The 22,108-nt window shown below is 39.1% G+C and overlaps 1 protein-coding gene and 1 long non-coding RNA gene across 5 annotated transcripts; both read left to right on the top strand.

Moving 5' to 3' along the window:
* The first annotated feature begins 2,012 nt into the window (after positions 1–2,012).
* Positions 2,013–16,621, top strand: LOC109477009 (CUB and sushi domain-containing protein 1-like). Of its 4 annotated transcripts, none has more exons than XM_019778024.1 (8): positions 2,013–2,163; positions 7,072–7,199; positions 7,914–8,151; positions 8,842–8,981; positions 10,123–10,347; positions 11,534–11,638; positions 12,139–12,336; positions 16,336–16,621. In XM_019778024.1, exons 2-8 carry the CDS (start codon positions 7,106–7,108, stop codon positions 16,599–16,601), a joined length of 1,266 nt encoding a protein of 421 aa, XP_019633583.1. In that variant the 5' UTR covers positions 2,013–2,163; positions 7,072–7,105; the 3' UTR covers positions 16,602–16,621. The 4 variants fall into 4 exon arrangements, with proteins under 4 accessions (XP_019633583.1, XP_019633584.1, XP_019633585.1 ...); XM_019778025.1 differs by lacking the exon at positions 2,013–2,163 and adding an exon at positions 5,769–5,968; XM_019778026.1 differs by lacking the exon at positions 2,013–2,163 and adding an exon at positions 6,070–6,151.
* LOC109477011 lies at positions 12,479–15,217 on the top strand. The gene is made up of 3 exons (XR_002140635.1): positions 12,479–12,501; positions 13,618–13,842; positions 15,028–15,217. It is a non-coding gene; the product is annotated as an uncharacterized LOC109477011 (long non-coding RNA).
* Positions 16,622–22,108: the final 5,487 nt, after the last annotated feature.

The following is a 22,108-nucleotide window of genomic DNA, read 5'->3' as shown; positions in this document are numbered from 1 at the left end:
GAAAAATGTATTGTATTGAGCTCTTTATTGACCAGGTGATCATGCTCTGATAAACCCCTGAGTACTCTCTAAATGCAACTTACATGCCACAAAACAGTTACTCAAGGAACTGGATATGATTTTGGAAACGGTCAGACTTTCAGGTAGCATCTACAGGAATCCCTCCGGCAACCTTTCTATGCTCTCTGCGAGACGAAAAACGTAAATGTCAGCAACGTTTATGGTTGAACAAAAACTTTACAGCTAAAACAAATTACGAAAATAGAAAACGATGCACGTTTTGTGTGTTTTATTATAATTTCTATTCATTATATCAAAATTATAAAATCAATGGCCTTGGGTTACTCTTTTCACAAGATGTACAATTTTTGTCCGAAAAAAGCCAAAAATCCCTTTTTAACACAATTTTAAAGCGGTGCATGTAAAAATTGTGAATGGCATTCTTTGGACATGTGTCAAAGGTATCGCAATATCGAATTCAGGTCATTGGGATTTAATATTAGGGCACAGGAGCCAAAAATGTAATCTTTTGTCGAAAATAGCAAAAAATCCATAGTTTTCACAATGCTAAAGTGGTGTATGTCGAAGCTTGAATGAGGTTTTGGAGACATATGTCCAAGGTATGCCAATGCCAAATTTCAGGTCATTTGTTTTTAGTACCAGAGCTCCAGATGCCAAAATGTATATTTTTTACCTGAAAATGGCCAACAAACAACAAATAAAAAATTTTGCCAAAATAAAACAAAAGTCTAAGGCGTATTTTGCTACTCTACCTTCTTGCCAAATTTCATGTCATTTGGCCCGAAAATATAGAAATTGATTCATTTAACGAAATGGAAGGAGAAACATGAAAGATAGCAATATGTTTCAATATGTTTGAGACTCATGCATACCTAAATTTGGTATGCATGGGAGATCATAGAATGTTATTTATGCTTTTGGCGTGTGTCACTTAAAAAGATGTAAAATTGGCTTTTTTTTGCATTTTTGACCCCAAATGTCCGTTTTTTTACTCCTGTGCACTAATACAAAAACCAAATAACCTGAAATTCAGCATAAGGGTAGCTTGGCACCAAATACTTAGACTATAGTGTTCACTCACTATTCAGATTCAGCCCTTTCAAATACGTTTATTTACCTTACTTTCAGTTAAAACAGCGATTGTAGCTTGAAAATCCAAATTCCCAAACAGTTCTAAATAGAACAATGCTTCTAGAACACTGTTTCTACATGTTCCAACAAAGGCATTGGAAGATTCCATTGCTGCATGGGGACTATTGGAACACTTCAAATTTTAGACAGAGCTGATTTAGAAACAATCCATTTGTGTGGGAGGGGGATAGATCCATTTCTGGTACGGGGGATGTGGTGAAACCATTTGCTGCATTTGCTCCCGAGAAAATGTCGGCCTTTCTAGTATTGTAATGATATCCATATCAATAACACATTCCCCACGTTTCGGCGAGATGACATGCCTGCAAAACTCGTTTAAACCTGGAAGCAAGGAGAGTCTAACATGCCCCATTGACGGCTCAAAATGATTAAATTGTTTTCCGAACAATCCTGTTTTATGGGTTTTTTGAAGAATGCCTTCGATTTTGAATTATGGGTAATTGAGTGCGAAAAAAGCAAAAACATTCAATTTTGTTCACCTATATTTTATTTGTCGACAAGAATTATATTTAAAGTCAGAAATTGAAAAATCCCTAAAACACGATATTTTAATCTTATTTCTAGTCGTCGAATATATATATATTCGGGTAATATATGTAGCCAAACCTCAACGACGTTTGGCTTTAATATGGCGCTCCGAAATCCCGAAAATAACCGTCTTTACGAGCGAAATTTAATCCATTACCCATTTTACGAAACAAGATAATAGTCGATGTATGTGAAGACGAGTAAACACTAAATGATTTAGCAGAGTGACGTACATGTTCGTACCGCCCAGTGCTATCTCTGTGAAGGAGTGGGGTAAACACTAAATGATTTAGCAGAGTGACGTACATGTTCGTACCACCCAGTGCTATCTCTGTGAGGGAGCGGAGTAAACACTAAATGATTCAGCAGTGTGACGTGTTTGTACCACCCGGTCTTTATCCCAGAGTTGCATCAAACACGGCGTGTTGGGCGGCGCTGAGAGGAAGGCAGCTGCAGCGCACGGTGAGTTATCGTTATCAGCATGACCAGCTTATTGTTCTTAGCAATACACTGTAATGATATCAGCTAAATAGCTGGGCCGTGATATTTTAGGAGCTGCCACTCCAATTCGACCGGATTAAGCTCTATATATTATCTAGAATTGCGTATTAGCGTCGAAAGTGGTTAGGATGCCAGGTCACAAGTTCTATTAGGCAAGACGTTGTCGCCATGGGAAAGGCAGTTGACTAGACTTTCCTCTCTCAACCCGTGTAAAATATGGATACCCAAAATCGGCAAGATGTAAAAAGGCACTGGAGGATTAGGGATGGGCTCCGCCTTCAAATACCGTACCCTAGACACAGTGGATATACAACCCACTGCCCCGACAGCCTTACAAAAAAGCTGTAGGACCACTATTACCTTTTAGCATTAGGCATGGTTCTGATTAGTCCCCGCGTATCTTAGAATGTAGATTTGCCCCAGGCAAGGTTTTCAGTCTGCATGGCTTCTAGTCTGTATATGGCAACTCTTTTTAAGCACCATGTTATCTAATAAGGCTGGAGTGCTAGCTGACATTAACTACTTTAGGGGGTTAACTTTTCATAAACTTCCAGAAGACTTCGACCAATCAGACGTCCCCGTTTCATATTGGTTAAGACTTACTTACTTACTTACTCAGTATTTACTTACTTATCCTCTTCATTCCTTGCGAGGCCATGGCTTTTCCCTTCCATCTGGGCCTGTCCTAGGCCAGCTTCTTCGCTGATCTTCAGGATAGGCCAATGGACGCCAGGTCATCCGCCACAGAGTGGCGGCAGTGTGTAATTGTATTTCCTAGAAGTAGATTTTGACTCTATACTAGGCGCGTGGGACGTGGTCTAAATACTACTATTTAAGCGTTTGTGATTAATTGAAAATCACCCGGATGGAGGCCAGCTGAACCCCCGTCTTGCCTTAGCCACAAGGTGATCATCACCTCTCTCTATACACGCGAGCTGTAGCGAAGTCCCATTGCACAAGTATGCAATGTGGCTACTAGAAGCAAGGATAATGTTTTCACCTCTGTTGACGACGATTGACGACGACGATTTCCTAAATTTACCTCATAGACAGTCCCGTTTGCTGCGCTCACGCGATCGAACAATCAGCGGTCATACAAAATGACCATGTCTTATGACACCATATGCGATCTCGGGGCCTCCCAGTAACCCTTAATTCTTTTATCAATTAGTACATAGCCAGATGGGACTTTAAAAAGTGGGATTTTCATTGTTTATTCCGCATATCATTATTTTTTGGGCACTGCGTTTGTTAGTTCCGCGACCCATGTCAAGTGCCCCATCCCCTTCTACCCATGATACCCGAATGTCTTAACAACTGACATCCTGAGAACGTGGTATGTGCGAGACTGTCCGTCATTCTTCTAACCCTTTGGAACGAAGGGTAAATACTAGATGATTTAGCAGTATGGCGCGTTCGTACCACCCAGTTCTATCTCTGTGAGGAAGTGGAGTAAACACTAAATGATTTAGCAGAGTGACGTACATGTTCGTACCACCCAGTGCTATCTCTGTGAAGGAGCGGAGTAAACACTAAATGATTTAGCAGAGTGACGTGCATGTTCGTACCACCCAGCAGTGCTATCTCTGTGAAGGAGCGGAGTAAACACTAAATGATTCAGCAGAGTGACGTACATGTTCGTACCACCCAGTGCTATCTCTGTGAAGGAACGGAGTAAACACTAAATGATTTAGCAGAGTGACGTACATGTTCGTACCACCCAGTGCTATCTCTGTGAAGGAGCGGAGTAAACACTAAATGTATTCAGCAGAGTGACGTTGCATGTACCACCCGGTTTTATCCCAGAGTTGCATCAAACACGGCGTGTTGGGTGGTGCTGGAGAGGGAAGGCAGCTGCAGCGCACGGGTGAGTTATCGTTATCAGCATGACCAGCTTATTGTTCTTAGCAATACACTGTAATGATATCAGCTAAATAGCTGGGCCGTGATATTTTAGGAGCTGCCACTCCAATTCGACCGGATTAAGCTCTATATATTATCTAGAATTGCGTATTAGCGTCGAAAGTGGTTAGGATGCCAGGTCACAAGTTCTATTAGGCAAGACGTTGTCGCCATGGGAAAGGCAGTTGACTAGACTTTCCTCTCTCAACCCGTGTAAAATATGGATACCCAAAATCGGCAAGATGTAAAAAGGCACTGGAGGATTAGGGATGGGCTCCGCCTTCAAATACCGTACCCTAGACACAGTGGATATACAACCCACTGCCCCGACAGCCTTACAAAAAAGCTGTAGGACCACTATTACCTTTTAGCATTAGGCATGGTTCTGATTAGTCCCCGCGTATCTTAGAATGTAGATTTGCCCCAGGCAAGGTTTTCAGTCTGCATGGCTTCTAGTCTGTATATGGCAACTCTTTTTAAGCACCATGTTATCTAATAAGGCTGGAGTGCTAGCTGACATTAACTACTTTAGGGGGTTAACTTTTCATAAACTTCCAGAAGACTTCGACCAATCAGACGTCCCCGTTTCATATTGGTTAAGACTTACTTACTTACTTACTCAGTATTTACTTACTTATCCTCTTCATTCCTTGCGAGGCCATGGCTTTTCCCTTCCATCTGGGCCTGTCCTAGGCCAGCTTCTTCGCTGATCTTCAGGATAGGCCAATGGACGCCAGGTCATCCGCCACAGAGTGGCGGCAGTGTGTAATTGTATTTCCTAGAAGTAGATTTTGACTCTATACTAGGCGCGTGGGACGTGGTCTAAATACTACTATTTAAGCGTTTGTGATTAATTGAAAATCACCCGGATGGAGGCCAGCTGAACCCCCGTCTTGCCTTAGCCACAAGGTGATCATCACCTCTCTCTATACACGCGAGCTGTAGCGAAGTCCCATTGCACAAGTATGCAATGTGGCTACTAGAAGCAAGGATAATGTTTTCACCTCTGTTGACGACGATTGACGACGACGATTTCCTAAATTTACCTCATAGACAGTCCCGTTTGCTGCGCTCACGCGATCGAACAATCAGCGGTCATACAAAATGACCATGTCTTATGACACCATATGCGATCTCGGGGCCTCCCAGTAACCCTTAATTCTTTTATCAATTAGTACATAGCCAGATGGGACTTTAAAAAGTGGGATTTTCATTGTTTATTCCGCATATCATTATTTTTTGGGCACTGCGTTTGTTAGTTCCGCGACCCATGTCAAGTGCCCCATCCCCTTCTACCCATGATACCCGAATGTCTTAACAACTGACATCCTGAGAACGTGGTATGTGCGAGACTGTCCGTCATTCTTCTAACCCTTTGGAACGAAGGGTAAATACTAAATGATTTAGCAGTATGGCGCGTTCGTACCACCCAGTGCTATCTCTGTGAAGGAGCGGAGTAAACACTAAATGAGTCAGCAGTGTGACGTACATGTTCGTACCACCCAGTGATATCTCTGTGAAGGAGCGGAGTAAACACTAAATGAGTTAGCAGAGTGACGTACATGTTCGTACCACCCAGTTCTATATCTGTAAAGGAGCGGAGTAAATACTAAATGATTCAGCAGAGTGACGTGCATGTTCGTACCACCCAGTGCTATCTCTGTGAGGAAGCGGAGTAAATACTAAATGATTTAGCAGAGTGACGTACATGTTCGTACCACCCAGTGCTGTCTCTGTGAGGGAGCGGAGTAAACACTAAATGATTCAGCAGTGTGACGTGTTTGTACCACCCGGTCTTTATCCCAGAGTTGCATCAAACACGGCGTGTTGGGTGGCGCTGAGAGGAAGGCAGCTGCAGCGCACGGTGAGTTTATGTTATCAGCATCACCAGCGTATTGTTTTTAGCAATACACAGCTGAACAGCTGAACCATGATATTTAAGGATCTGCCACTCCAATTCGACCGGATTAAGCTTTCTATGTTGTATCTAGAATCAGGCATTGCGCATTAGCGTCCAATGGCCGAGTGTTTGGGAGACCAAATTAGTGTAATTTTTAATTTTAATAATATAAAGTAACTTAAAATGTATCTGTCCTCTTGTACATGCTGAAAAGGTGTTCTTGAAGTTAACCATCAACTGACATGACTCTTCTTTCGAATATCATCTGCTTACATTCCGTGCATGGGAGAATGTCATATACACCGCCCCACTTAGAAATCTGACTGATATCTCTCACATTTCTCTCCGGATCCAGGTCAGCTTCCTGTCCACACTGCTTTCCCAGTTGTCCCATGATCCCTGCTGTTTCAGCCCGACTGCACTTTATTGCTTCCCTCTTTTCTTCCTCCATTCTTTTGAGCTTTTCCGTTACAAGCTGCTTCCTATCTCTCTGGATCGATGGGTCTCTCCCATCTCTGGGTTTTCTCAGGCCACCCCTTCCTTACTGCACTGCTCAAGTATGTTTCTATGCTTAAGCTTGCGGACATCTTGGTTTATTACTTGTTCCGGGTTCCACTGTACCCTATTTTCTAGAGCTCTACTGTATGCTATCTTGACTGTCTTGGCAATTACAGTTGAAGGCCATTTGCACTTTGTCCAGCTGGTATTCATCAGTCTGTAGCTTGGTAATAGAAATAATTGGAAGAGTCAAATTATTTCTTCCAGCTAATTATTAAAGCAATCCTCGACAGACATCGACCCCCATCCATTTCCTCACAAACAACAAATGAGTTGGTTTTTCCCTTAACTTGGTCAGGTCAGCTGTTTAGAGGGGTATCTCAAACATCCTTATTGGTCAGTTTAGTCTTGGTATCAGGACATATTAGATCTGCAGACACCAAACTTTCAGCTTGCCAGGTAGCCCGCATCTGTCTATCGACCACATGCCTTCCATTCCTGCTCTCTCTAAATGCACTTATGATAGATAACAAGCTATGTATTTAATAACGTGTTTTGTTTTAATTTAGATGCACAGCCATAGTGCCTGACGAGGCAGGCATCATGACATCAGGTCAAGCTATGTTTAGGGTTGGGACATTCCTGATCAGAACAACATTGATACTTGCTAACCTGCCAGCACAAACCAAGGGATATGGTAAGAACTGTTGAACTGTAAGATGAGGAATAACGAATATCATATTGGGTAGATAACAGTTCCGTGAGTTTGGTGCATTTCTATATAGAATAATTTCCTTGACATCAAATATGATTTGCTTAGCGGATGTGATAGCAACATTTCATATTTAATTTTTTTTTATTCTTGTAAGGTATTATAATGAGTTAATTAATGTTTTATACAATCAGAACATGTGGAGAGATTCAGAGCTAATACGAGTAGACCGGAAAAAAGGGCAAAAAAGTCATCTATGAAATCAAGAACGATGTATACTAACTAAGCATTCCGATAAGGCCCTTTGTCTCTGGATGGTAATGCATAACATTACGTCGAGCGAAGTTCGGGCAAAGATTGCTTAAAAAGTGGCAGATGAAATCATATTTGTTTTGTAGAAGAATAAGTTTGTAGAAAAAAAAACTCATGTCATAATTAATATGCCGGATGTGTCAACATAAACACCATTGAAATCAACATGTGAACTTGCAGGTAAATAAAGTGAAGACAGGGGATTTTGACAATTCTTACAAATTCGTAGTGCTGTCAGGTCAATACATTGACTTTTACGGGAACTAGCACGAACATTTGCAATAGCATGAGATGAAGATATGTGTGATTAATTTCTCTCAATTGTCTTTCGTTTCGTTAATGAGATTTTATGACATAATTTTAATAATGAGGTTCTCTTTTCCTTAGTGACACCGGCAAGTCCCACTGGGTGCGGGGGAAACTTAACGGCACCTTCTGGAGGTCCTATAACATCCCCGAACTACCCTAGTCCCTATGGCAACAACGAAAACTGTGAGTGGTTAATCACCGTCCCAGCAGGAAATACGATAGTCCTCATGTTTAAAAGGGGTCAACAACTTGAGGAAGGAAGCGACTTTTTGAGCATATACGATGGGGCCAGTGATAGCGCTGTGGAGTTACACAGGTAATTTACCAACAAAATTTATCGTCGACTAACACACGCTTTTACGGTATTTTTTCTCCCTGTAATATCTTCCATCAATCCGGCCTTGCATGAATATACAGTCGTATTTAAACAAGTCAGTTAGATAAACTTAGTACAGACAATGCGTGAGGTGTTTGGATTTTGACACTCTTGTAGTGCAAGATGACTTGAAATTCCCAAATCAACAAAAATCTGTAGTGGATGCTGCAAAGACCTACATGTATGTGTCCTTTATATATTTTATAAATTTAGGGTATTGTTAATGGCCTTGTTAACATAAAAAAATCTAACGTCAGATTATGTCAGCTGATCCAACATCAAACGACTAAAACTAAAACCACTAAATTTATGTTCCTTTCTGCAAATGATTATTGATAGTTCTCAATTTTTTCAAAGGCTATACAATTGTCACTCACTCTTTGTATTATGTTACGTATTGATTATGTTACGTGCTTACAGGTTTTATAAATTTAGATCATGTACAGGACGATTAGGTTTTTTAACTGTGGCGACCTGAAATTTGGCTCTGAAGGTAGTGTCAAGCATTGATTGTTCAATGAAACAAAATCAGTTTAGCAACTCGTACAACAACATGTCCTGGAAGGCTGCTTTTCTGGGAAATAAGCTTGCAAATCAAACAACAAATTTAACGTGTTCATTGATTTCTAGGATAACAGGTCGAGATTCTGTCATAAATGTTCCCAGCACATCTAACACGATGTTCCTGAGATTTACATCTGACAAGGATTTACCACAAAGAGGGTTCAAGTTCGACTACATAAGTCGAACACTTAACGACTCTGCTCAAAGTAAGCCATTTTTGCCTTTTAGAATGAATGTATTTCGATTAAGTGTTCTGAGCAACAAAGTTTCAACAATTTTGTTTCGGATTGTTTACAGTATTTTTTACCAAAAAATGTACATTTTGGCACCAATGCCCTGTTTTAAAACCAATTGACCTTAAATGATATCAAGGTGTCTAGAACAAATAAAAGGTATCGTTTTTTCACTCTTGTTATGAATAAAGTTTCTCTGCTTATTTGTTATTCTATGAAAATTTATGATGCCTCTCTAATTTTGATAATTACGCAAACAACAAAAATCATTCTCAAACGTTTTTCACTTTGAAATTACGACAAGCGATCGCGAAATGAAAGAATAACAAACACGTAAAATTTTGTGACGACCTAATCTATTAAGTTCTTACGATATCCCGTATGACGGTATAGCATAAATAGAAATTGGATTCATCTGTTGGCGCTTTCTCCGATTCAAAACATTGTATCACGACCCAAAGTTTCATGTAATTAAAAATAATTTACCGTGGTGAAAATGAATGAATTATTCCAGATATTTCACCCATAGAAAACAACGGTGCAGACATAGAAACACAAACTATACATGCAGCATCTTATATACATTTTAAACAAAAGAATCAATTTCTGTACTGACAATCTGACCTCAGAAGAATGCTGTTGTTGGTGTTGTTTAGCCTATCAAAAAATAAAGGGGTAGCATAATTTTCTGCGTCTGGTATTAAATGTGTCAGTAGTTTGGTGAACAAACATATTACTTGCACTGCAACATCTTGGAAACTTAAGAAATATCCGAAAACAATATCTGACTTAGCTTTACAAGGTACAGTTAAAATATGTGGATACTATATCTTGGCATCTTTTTAAAAACTTAAGTGACGATGAGTGTGTTCGAGCTGAAATAAGACGTTTGTATCGCTATACCAATTGTATAAATAGGAAATTTTACTACAGTAACTGTTCTTCAATAAGTCACATTTCAACGGTATATGTGTTGTATGTCACAAATCCTTTATAGGTTACGAGAATATCTTTACTCGTAATATGCATATCCTTATAATTATATATACATTCATCTGCATATTAATAATCAATATTAAATCAATACATTCTTACCTATTTTTTTTACATCTAGATGAATGTGGTGGCTACAGATCAGGGCAATCTGGGGAGATTTTATCCCCAAACCATCCTGGATCCTACGACAACAACCTGGTCTGTACGTGGACAATAGTGGTCAACCCAAGAGGATATATAAGGCTTAAACCTAAGATTTTTATCCTTGAAAGACAGCGTGACTACTTAAGAGTCTACGACGGTGGTCTTGGATTCAACGGCATACTACTAGGAAGTTACACTGGTATGATTTGTAACAGTTACAATGCATGGTTATATTTTTTTTACTTAGGCTTCAAAACGTACTTGAGCTGCTGAATGGTAATAAAAAAAATCATATTTATTAAAGGCATCCAATGCAATTTCAGGACAGCAAATCTAGATATATTCTGAATAAGGCAATCTTTGTGCTGTTGACACATACTGCTTCACATTAGCATATTTGAGTCAGCATTTCATACTTTGGGCACTTAAAACTGCAGAAACCAGCCCCAAGGCGAGTCCTTTCTTTTCTGGGTGGTATCCTAAAAAATAGCCCAGATCCCTTCCACTGACCATTTTCAGTCAGAATGTTGGGAATTTTTTGCTCCATGAGGGTCAATATACATCGGGATAGTGTGGTTTCAACTTAGTATGTAGATAAAGGACTAGAATATTGGTTTTGAAAAATTGGGTTTTCAAGCCCTAAAAACTGCATTGGATGCCTTTAAATTATCATGAAAGTTCACGGTTCACCTGTATTGGTAGTAACCGTTGTAAGTAACACAGCGAGTAAGTGAGATAAAATTGTCAATGACTACTATCGCCTTTTTCGGATGTGTTGAGAAACTTCTAGAGAAGAGAAGTGTGGCGTGCGTGGTGTACTTTACTTTATTGGGACATATCACGGGTCTAAACCGGTAGTACATGACCAACAAGTACAGACGTTATACCAACATGAAATCTAAGAAATCTAACTGTAAAGCACAAGACGCTCCTTGCGGACTGGATTCTTGAACAGGAACGCAGCTCGTTATCGTTGGACGTTTGAAACACATCTACATCCACATCGAATTATCGGACCATACCGTCTCATAGGACAAAGTTAGAATACTGGTCATTGAGCAGAACTACGTTCTAAGAGGTATAATGGAGGCCATGTATATCAGGGCACTCCAGCCATCACTTAATAGAGACGGTGGAGGATATAAACTCACTGACACCTTTGATCACTTGCTGACGTCACGTATCCGTAAAGTCTCGTGAGAATAAGGTCACGCAATCCCGGCATGCCTGAAGTTTACGTTCGGAAGTGATTGGTCATTAATTACCCTGATAAAAGCAGCCGTGGTCGTTGAAAATTAGATCTCCCTTACTATATCTGTAGGAATAAAGTTTACTATGTTACCTATGCTTACATGTTTATATTTTTAAAATTTTGTTGTGTATAGAGGACGTCATCCCTGATGAAATCATTTCCGCATCCAACATTATGTCGCTTGTCCTCACAACTGACTTTCATCAGGGCTATACCGGTTTCAAGATTCGCTTTGAAGGTAAAATGATTAAGATATATTTGGCATATTTACAGCATACAATAGCCTAACCTACTTTACTCTTTCCCTGCTGCCACTCTTGATCACAACTTTTTTGCGCTGTCGTAGCATAGTTACGTCCGTATTCGTGACGTTTCGCTGCGGTGAAACGCGTTCATGTAAGAAATACGCAGAAATAGCACATATATAGGCCGCAATATATGGGAGGTACTGTATATATTCGCATGGAACACCGCATATATGGCTACAAACTCGGCACAGACAAAAGCTACATAAAGAATTTTTCGCCTAGTCTTAGGTAGACAAATATGATAAGTGTGACGAATGAAAACGATATACAGCGATTTGATTCATTGATTTGTGTATATACAGTGTACTTTTGACTGTTAACAATAATGGTATATAAAGGTTATATTACACGTTTTTAAAATTGAAACCAATGTAATCAGGAGAATAGTAAGTATATCAAATAAGTATATCAACTGTTTTCTTGAAATTAGAATTATTTTTACCGGAGGGTGAATGCGCGGACCCTGGCTTTCCAAAAAACGGCTACAAGAACGGAGACAACTTCACTGTAGGGTCGGTTGTGACTTTCGGCTGCAATGACGGTTTCACTCTAAGAGGTCGAAGGAACCTCACCTGTCTAACTGCCGGTGTACGTGGCTGGGACACTAATGACTTACCGGTTTGTAAAGGTAAGGTTTATCTTTAAGTTAGTAATTGTGGTTAGTTACTCATGATCCTTATAGCAGGCACATTGCCGCTTACACTACCAATATATTGCGATGTTATTGTTACTATTCGTACTTATCGCGTGGTTTACATTGTACATTGTCGAACACTTAACGACTCTGCTCAAAGTAAGCCATTTTTGCCTTTTAGAATGAATGTATTCCGATTAAGTGTTCTGAGCAACAAAGTTTCAACAATTTTGTTTCGGATTGTTTACAGTATTTTTTACCAAAAAATGTACATTTTGGCACCAATGCCCTGTTTTAAAACCAATTGACCTTAAATGATATCAAGGTGTCTAGAACAAATAAAAGGTATCGTTTTTTCACTCTTGTTATGAATAAAGTTTCTCTGCTTATTTGTTATTCTATAGAAAATTTATGATGCCTCTCTAATTTTGATAATTACGCAAACAACAAAAATCATTCTCAAACGTTTTTCACTTTGAAATTACGACAAGCGATCGCGAAATGAAAGAATAACAAACACGTAAATTTTGTGACGACCTAATCTATTAAGTTCTTACGATATCCCGTATGACGGTATAGCATAAATAGAAATTGGATTCATCTGTTGGCGCTTTCTCCGATTCAAAATATTGTATCACGACCCAAAGTTTCATGTAATTAAAAATAATGATGAAAAATATGAATTATTCCAGATATTTCACCCATAGAAAACAACGGTGCAGACATAGAAACACAAACTATACATGCAGCATCTTATATACATTTTAAACAAAAGAATCAATTTCTGTACTTAAAATCTGCCCTCAGAAGAATGCTGTTGTTGGTGTTGTTTAGCCTATCAAAAAATAAGGGGTAGCATAATTTCTGCGTCTGGTATTAAATGTGTCAGTAGTTTGGTGAACAAACATATTACTTGCACTGCAACATCTTGGAAACTTAAGAAATATCCGAAAACAATATCTGACTTAGCTTTACAAGGTACAGTTAAAATATGTGGATACTATATCTTGGCATCTTTTTAAAAACTTAAGTGACGATGAGTGTGTTCGAGCTGAAATAAGACGTTTGTATCGCTATACCAATTGTATAAATAGGAAATTTTACTACAGTAACTGTTCTTCAATAAGTCACATTTCAACGGTATTATGTTGTATGTCACAAATCCTTTGTAGGTTACGAGAATATCTTTACTCATAATATGCATATCCTTTTAATTATATACATTCATATGCATATAATTAAATCAATACATTCTTACCTATTTTTTACATCTAGATGAATGTGGTGGCTACAGATCAGGGCAATCTGGGGAGATTTTATCCCCAAACCATCCTGGATCCTACGACAACAACCTGGTCTGTACGTGGACAATAGTGGTCAACCCAAGAGGATATATAAGGCTTAAACCTAAGATTTTTATCCTTGAAAGATCGCGTGACTACTTAAGAGTCTACGACGGTGATCTTGGATTCAACGGCACACTACTAGGAAGTTACACTGGTATGATTTGTAACAGTTACAATGCATGGTTATATTTTTTTACTTAGGCTTCAAAACGTACTTGAGCTGCTGAATGGTAATAAAAAAAATCCTATTTATTAAAGGCATCCAATGCGATTTCAGGACAGCAAATCTAGAAATATTCTGAATAAGGCAATCTTTGTGCTGTTGACACATACTGCTTCACATTAGCATATTTGAGTCAGCATTTCATACTTTGGGCACTTAAAACTGCAGAAACCAGCCCCAATGCGAGTCCTTTCTTTTCTGGGTGGTACCCTAAAAATTAGCCCAGAGCCCTTCCACTGACCATTTTCAGTCAGAATGTTGGGAATTTTTGCTCCATGAGGGTCAATATACATCGGGATAGTGTGGTTTCAACTTAGTATGTAGATAAAGGACTAGAATATTGGTTTTGAAAAATTGGGTTTTCAAGCCCTAAAAACTGCATTGGATGCCTTTAAATTATCATGAAAGTTCACGGTTCACCTGTATTGGTAGTAACCGTTGTAAGTAACACAGCGAGTAAGTGAGATAAAATTGTCAATGACTACTATCGCCTTTTTCGGATGTGTTGAGAAACTTCTAGAGAAGAGAAGTGTGGCGTGCGTGGTGTACTTTACTTTATTGGGACATATCACGGGTCTAAACCGGTAGTACATGACCAACAAGTACAGATATTATACCAACATGAAAAAGAAAGAAATGTAACTGTAAAATACAAGACGCTATTTGCGGACTGGATTTTTGAACAGAAACGCATCTCGTTATCGTTGGACGTTTGAAACACATCTACATCCACATCGAATTATCGGACCATACCGTCTCATAGGACAAAGTTAGAATACTGGTCATTGAGCAGAACTACGTTGTAAGAGGTATAAAGGAGGCCATGTATATCAGGGCAATCCAGCCATCACTTAGTAGAGACGCTGGAGGATATAAACTCCCTGACACCTTTGATCACTTGCTGACGTCACTTATCCGTAAAGTCTCGTGAGAATAAGGTCACGCAATCCCGGCATGCCTGAAGTTTACGTTCGGAAGTGATTGGTCATTAATTACCCTGATAAAAGCAGCGGTGGTCGTTGAAAATTAGATCTCCCTTACTATATCTGTAGGAATAAAGTTTACTATGTTACCTTTGCTTACATGTTTATATTTTTTAAATTTTGTTGTGTATAGAGGACGTCATCCCTGATGAAATCATTTCCGCATCCAACATTATGTCGCTTGTCCTCACCACTGACTTTCATCAGGGCTATACCGGTTTTAAGATTCGCTTTGAAGGTAAAATGATTAAGATACATTTGGCATATTTACAGCATACAATAGCCTAACCTACTTCACTCTTTCCCTGCTGCCACTCTTGATCATAACTTTTTTGCGCTGTCGTAGCATAGTTACGTCCGTATCCGTGACGTTTCGCTGCGGTGAAGCTCATTCATGCAAAATACGCAGAAATAGCACATATATAGGCCGCAATATATGGGAGGTACTGTATATATTCGCATGGAACATCGCATATATGGCTACAAACTTGGCACAGACAAAAGCTACATATAGAATTTTTCGCCTAGTCTTAGATAGACAAATATGATAAGTGTAACGAATGAAAACGATATACAGCGATTTGATTCATTGATTTGTGTATATACAGTGTACTTTTGACTGTTACCAATAACGTTTTTAAAATTGAAACCAATGTAATCAGGAGAATAGTAAGTATATCAAATAAGTATATCAACTGTTTTCTTGAAATTAGAATTATTTTTACCGGAGGGAGAATGCGCGGATCCTGGCTTTCCAAAAAACGGCTACAAGGACGGAGACAACTTCGCTGTAGGGTCGGTTGTAACTTTCGGCTGCAATGACGGTTTCACTCTAAGAGGTCGAAGGAACCTCACCTGTCTAAATGCCGGTGTACGTGGCTGGGACACTAATGACTTACCGGTTTGTAAAGGTAAGGTTTATCTTTAAGTTAGTAATTGTGGTTAGTTACTCATGATCCTTATAGCAGGCACATTGCCGCTTACACTACCAATATATTGCGATGTTATTGTTACTATTCGTACTTATCGCGTGGTTTACATTGTACATTTTGTCTCAATTTTGTCATGAACATATGACACTAAAGTAAGTTTGTAAAACACAAGTATACATACAATATCGTCACTTGAGATAATTGTTAATCATGATGACTGAAAAAAAGTCAGCTCAGGAAAAAAAGGATTGCTGTTTTTACTCAAAGTAAGGTAAATAATGATGATGGCCCGCCTCAGCAGTAGCTGATATGCGGTGGAGCGCTAGGTAGGTATGTAGGTAAGGTAAATAAAAGTATTTTGAAGGGCTGAATCTGAATAGCGAACACTATAGTCTTAGCATTTCGTGAATTTCAGGTTATTTGGTTTTTGTATCATCGATGTATAACATTTCTGTGGCATTTGCATTTGTTGCGAATTGAACTTGAGACAAATAACTCTCCATATCCAGCTCTATGTGGTGTCCACATCACCGGGCGACGGTTTGGAGTAGTTTATTCTCCTTTCTATCCCGATGCTTACGGCGGCAGCATGAACTGCACCTGGACCATAGAGGTCGAATCCGGAAGGGTGAAACTCACTCCGGAAATGTTCTCTGTACATAAAGCCTGGCAGACAGCCTGGCAGTCTACGACGGAAACGGCAGCGTTTTGGGAAAGTACACTGGTATGTGCAATGAACACTTCACTGCTTAATGTTCACTTAGAAACACAATAAAGCATTAGAATGATGCCTATACTTTGTGATCAAGTGTTATCATCATAAAGCCAGAAGGCTCCATTTCCCATTGGTTATCAGGTATGGTATGATATTGTAGGATAGATTATCGCCTGCTTCCTTACTTACTCATTCTGTTGTACAATTTCAACAGGGCGCATCTCGAAAATTCCTGAAGTCATTCACTCCACATCAACCAAAATCCGCCTTGTCTTCACCACAGAAAACCGCACGCGTGGTTTCTCATGGGGTTTTAAGATCTACTATGAAGGTAATTGCAGCTGTTGCCGGTTCTAGTTTCATACACCCATGTTTATGTCATGAATATTGTAAATTTGATTTTCTTTATTTTGAGCTATTTTAGGAGACACCAGATGATGGTTCACTACAATGAAAAAAAAGTCCCTGTCTTCATGTTAATGTACATTTGACGTTTCGTGAAACCGCTGAAAAGACTATGCCCGACATGTTTCTTTCAAATAACTCAAATGGCACTTAGAACACTGATAGGTCCCCCAGCCTGTGGGGCCAGTCTGGCTTTCAATTATCAGCACAATCCATAATGGCTCTTTTAAAGTTATCCTAACCACAGATAACCACAAATATACGGAAACACACACAAACAGACACTCAGGCAGAAAAATGTATCAAACGGTTAACATAATTTGGCGAGGGTATGAGGTCGTGGAACTCTTGTTCATTTTTTTATACCCAGCTGAATGTGGGGCCCACATTACCAGAAAAGCTGATGAGAACATTCGTCGTGTTCTAAGTATTTATGCTCCTGATCATTCTGGATACATTTCCTCTCCAAATTACCCTGGTCCATACGGAAACAACATGGAATGCACCTGGACCATTGAGGTCGATTTGGGAAATGGAGTGAAGCTGACGACAGTAGAGTTTTCATTAGAGGAAGGACACGACAAGCTTCTACTCCATAAAGGATACCCAATAACAAACACCACTCTAATGGGAGAATACACAGGTAAGGTATAGATAGGCTTTTCTTTCTGTCAATATTCTGCATATATTTTGACTCAGTTGGCTTTAACTGCACCAAGAAAGATTATTTTTGGACCGGATTATGACAAGATTTTTGACATCCTGGGAACCGGAAAGAGGGTTGTCTTTTGAGGCCCGCCACCTGTACCTCGTAAATAATGAAACTACTTATCGTTTAACTACTAAGATTAAAGAAGATGGTGTACTAGTTAGATAATAACAACATATTTCTTTTGTGTCAAAATTGTATTATTATAATGTCAGGTTAATTTGCTAAAAACGTCTAAGTAGACTATTCCCGTGAAACTCAGACGTATACAATAGGACTTACCTCAAAACGACGTCATATATATATATATCTTGCATCGGGAATCATGCAGCCTTCAAATACGATTGAAATGGACCAACAAAATACAAAGTAAATCAGAGAAAAGATTTACTAGTAGTTCAGGGTTCTAGCTAGCGCGAAGTAGCATAGGGCCCCCTACGCTATAATTTTGACCCCCTACGCTAAATTTTCAATACACCATAGGGGCATTGTGACTGTATTTCTTTGTTAAAAATGCGACGTGAAAAAAATTACTAATCAATGATACATTGTACATTGTACATAGAAATGACATTTTTCCCCTTTGGGTATCCCTCAAATGGCCCCTTTTTTGGCTCAATTTTTTAAAAGCTCCGCCCCATCTCCCCACTCGGTCGCTTTGATCCCTAGTCGTTGCCCACAACTATATTTTTGATGTGCGAAAAATTAATCGTATTACAGATTTGAGTCTATTTCAAATATATTTCATTCTACTATGTGATATCAGCTTTTATAGTTTTACTTACAAAACCATTACGTTTTAACAGGAAGAGGCATTCCACGAGAAATTCTTGTCACATCCAACCTAATCCACCTCGCTCTCATGACTGACAGCTCTTCGACCAATGACGGTTTCGAAATTCATTACCAAGGTAAAGACAGGGATTCATTTATTCATTCAACATTTCAATAATGATTCAGTTGCTGTCCAGTAAAATATATTCAATAATTTCAATATCGGCAGCATATTAGACCATTAGACAATAGTAAGTACGTTTTACGCAGGTTTTACATGACTGCAATCACACTCGTACGTGGACACACATGTAATTTCATATCTTATTCTTTCAACTAGTTCTAAATTCAACAGGGTGATCAGATGAATACTGTGTTTTGTGGGTTTTTTTTTGTAGAAATGTTTTATATGTTCTTAAATTGGGAGTTGTTATTTTTTTAGAATTCAAGTTTGGACTTGTGAAAATGTGATTTTTGCGTGTGTGTAGAAGTGTTTTGAACCATAACATAATATGGAGGTTACTGGAAGAATTTATTATTGAAGATGGGACGCATTTTTTTTTTAAATTCAGTATGGAACAGGGCTCATTACACAAAATTACATGTTTTTGTGGAAAACTTTTCGGACATGCAGCCGTTCTTGACTAGTTGGGACATTTTTTTTCTAAATGGGAATGCTCTATTTTAAACTTTTATGGGGAGGCATATGCCTGAAGTATGTTGCATTTGCTCCTTAGCAAATAGTTTTTTTATTGGTTTTGATATGTACACCGGCTCATTATGTACTTCATTTTTTTCTATTTTTAATCATTATTGTTACTGCCTACTATTACGTTAGGTTAAGTTATTACGTTTGACCGCCTAAGCTATAACGTTTGACTGCCTAAGTTATTACGTTTGACTGCTAAGTTAACGTTTGACTGCCTAAGTTATTACGTATTTATTAAGTCTTCTCGAAACATATATAAGAACAAATCAAATTATTTGTCAACCAGACAAATGTTTTTAAAATTCTGAATTCTCATCATGATCAAGCCAACTAATTATCGTCCTTGGTCATGTGACATTTTTGAAAGACACGACCGATTTTTATACTGTACAAAGGACTTGTAAAAAAAACCTCCAAAATTAGTAATTTAGTAAATTTTAGTAGACGTTATTTTGTCTTCAATCCAGTCCTAAAAGTGCACTTCTACCATTTTCCCTCTGCGACATTAGCGTTCCTTCTGCTGCGACCACCTTGTTATGACCCTGGTGTTCCGGAAAACGGATTTAGAGTTGGAGACAACTTCGATGTGGGGTTCTTTGTTACTTTCGGCTGTAACGACGGCTTCACTTTAAAGGGTCAGGAAAAACTCAACTGCATGTCTGGCTACTATTCGGGCTGGAATGGTCCTCTCCCAACTTGTAAAGGTAGGATTCCATATTTTTGTATTATTGCCACCTGACTCTCAGAGATTTATTGGACCAGGATGTCATTAACAGTTATATGAAACAATTATTCTCATCTTTCCCTAGCGGAATGCGGTGGTTACGAAACAGCAAGCACCAGTTCCCCGGGTGTCATATATTCACCCAACTATCCTGCCCCTTACGGCAACGACATGAACTGCACCTGGACCATAGCCAACCGGCAGGAAGGGATGGGGATGAAAATGACAATAGCAGAGTTCTCTCTGGAGGAAAGCCGTGACAAATTATCAATCTACGCTGGAGACCACGTATCTCATAACGCCTTAGTGGGAGAATACAGCGGTATGATTACTGCATTACTGATTGCCTAATGTCAATGCCCAATGATCAAGACCCTCTCGGGTATAATGTCCAGGGGAGATCTTGGTGCGCGGCTAAGAACGGCCGGTGGTGGAAGTGAATTATTGGCTGTTTAAATACGGAACTTAAACTTTTTATTCTTTTTTATTTGTAAAAAAAAGTACATAATATTCGAAGTAAACTGAAACAGCCAAGATTTATACAGGAAAAAAAACAGAAAGAATACCTCAAACTTTGTCCTGGAACACTTTTGAGACCGCAATACTGCCATGTCCTTCATAGTCATGAATCATTGTGACCATCCTGCGACCAACTTGTGCCGATTCACAAATAAGAATTTTGGCCTAAAAGGACAATTTGGAGGTCAATCTACCCTGTAAATGTGATTCTTGACAGCTCATTTCTTAGATGTTTACCATATACAATGAGGTTTAAAATCTAACCTCCTTGTCATATATTTCTTGAAATGGTGGTTTGTGCCCTATCAGTCTGCCGGCAGCCCGCACTAAGAGACTTAGAACCTCTTTGTGCAGTACGGCTTTGGAAAATCAAACAGAAACGTTAAAAAACGATAACATTTCTGATGTATTTGTTATTGTTAGAATCGATTTTTTTTCCGGATAATGTGTAGGTTTTATACTGTCTCTGTAAATTGTATAATCGAAGCTGGTAAGTGTGACGTCGAAGGGCGGTTATACCGTCTATACAGATACAGATACAAGATATATTGTATTTGGGGCGCTATTCGGGATAACCAGGCCGAAACAATATCCTGCAAGTAGCTTGTCCAACTTCCTCACTATCATCATTATCGCCACTTGTCGTCATTTCTTTCATTTGTTATTTGTCAGGACCTCCGGACGGAGTGTTGTGAGTAGCCGTCGCAGTTAAAACACTGGGTTCTCTTTGTGTAATCGGCACGCAATTTTATACGCCGTCTGCGGGCATGCCCGTGTTGATGCACGAATGTGTATTTTTGCCGTTGCTGTTTTAGCGGTCAATGTAATATTGCAGATGCACCCCTAAAATTTTGAGGCAAATTGGAATGGTCCAGAAAAACCCGTTGTTTGGAATAGCGGTGGGGGGTGGAACTTCATGCAGACGTGCGGAGGGGTCGATATGTGGTACCAAACGTGTTCGCAGCCAAAACGCATTCTTTCGTACGTAGCATTTCTGTGTAATTTGGCATGTGGTGTGCCATTATGTCCGCGGTGATGCACGTCTTTTTATTTTTACCATAGCTATTTTGATATTGGAGTAAATGCTTATTTTTGAAACATCCCCGCAATGTCGTTGAGATGTTTTGGCCCGGGTATGTGACCGGCGGTAGTAACACTCGCGGTGCTGGCTGCAACTGTTGCTAATTAATATTGCCGACTGGTTTTTGGCCAAGCCAGTCGCGCTTTACTGATAAAGGGCCATAAAGTGCAACTGTTGGCCATTATGTAACTGTTTAATATTTATCGGGCAACTGTTTCAGATTATTTGCTTATGATAAGTATTCCTTATTTAAGTGATATAACAGGAACGGTAAGACGGTGGGGCTGTAGGTCTGGCGTTGACGCTTGGAGTTATTTTTATTGCAAAACATAAGACTTCACGGAGGATTGTCACCTATGGCTTCTTGTTGTATCTTGCTAATATCTTAATGTAAAATTAATAAAATAACGTACCTTCCAAGGCATTGCCTGCAAATAGTGCAGTGTTTATTTACTGTTTCCTCATTTATTTACAAAATGTTATAATGTAATGCTCTTTATTAATAGGCAAAGATATTCCTGAAGAAGTGATCTCCACATCAAAAACGATTCACCTAGTCCTGACTACAGACGGATCAATTAGCGAGGATGGTTTCAAGATCCATTTTCAGGGTAATTATAATCCTTACTGGAGTTACTTGAGAAGG

This window comes from Branchiostoma belcheri, unplaced genomic scaffold (genome assembly GCF_001625305.1).
Source record: "Branchiostoma belcheri isolate BF01 breed outbred unplaced genomic scaffold, Haploidv18h27 scaffold4, whole genome shotgun sequence".
Classification (NCBI taxonomy): domain Eukaryota; kingdom Metazoa; phylum Chordata; class Leptocardii; order Amphioxiformes; family Branchiostomatidae; genus Branchiostoma; species Branchiostoma belcheri.
Note: the sequence above shows the minus strand (reverse complement) of the source record. Positions and strands in the feature narration are given on the sequence as shown.

What these genes read in the sequence shown, in the direction of transcription:
- LOC109477009 (XM_019778023.1), top strand. Translation starts at nt 6,503, where the DNA reads ATGGGTCTCTCCCATCTCTGGGTTTTCTCAGGCCACCCCTTCCTTACT. An exon ending in TTCCTTACTGCACTGCTCAA is followed by an intron (nt 6,562 to 7,071) that starts GTATGTTTCTAT and finishes GTTTTAATTTAG; the next exon opens with ATGCACAGCCATAGTGCCTG. An exon ending in TTTCAAGATTCGCTTTGAAG is followed by an intron (nt 11,639 to 12,138) that starts GTAAAATGATTA and finishes TCTTGAAATTAG; the next exon opens with AATTATTTTTACCGGAGGGT.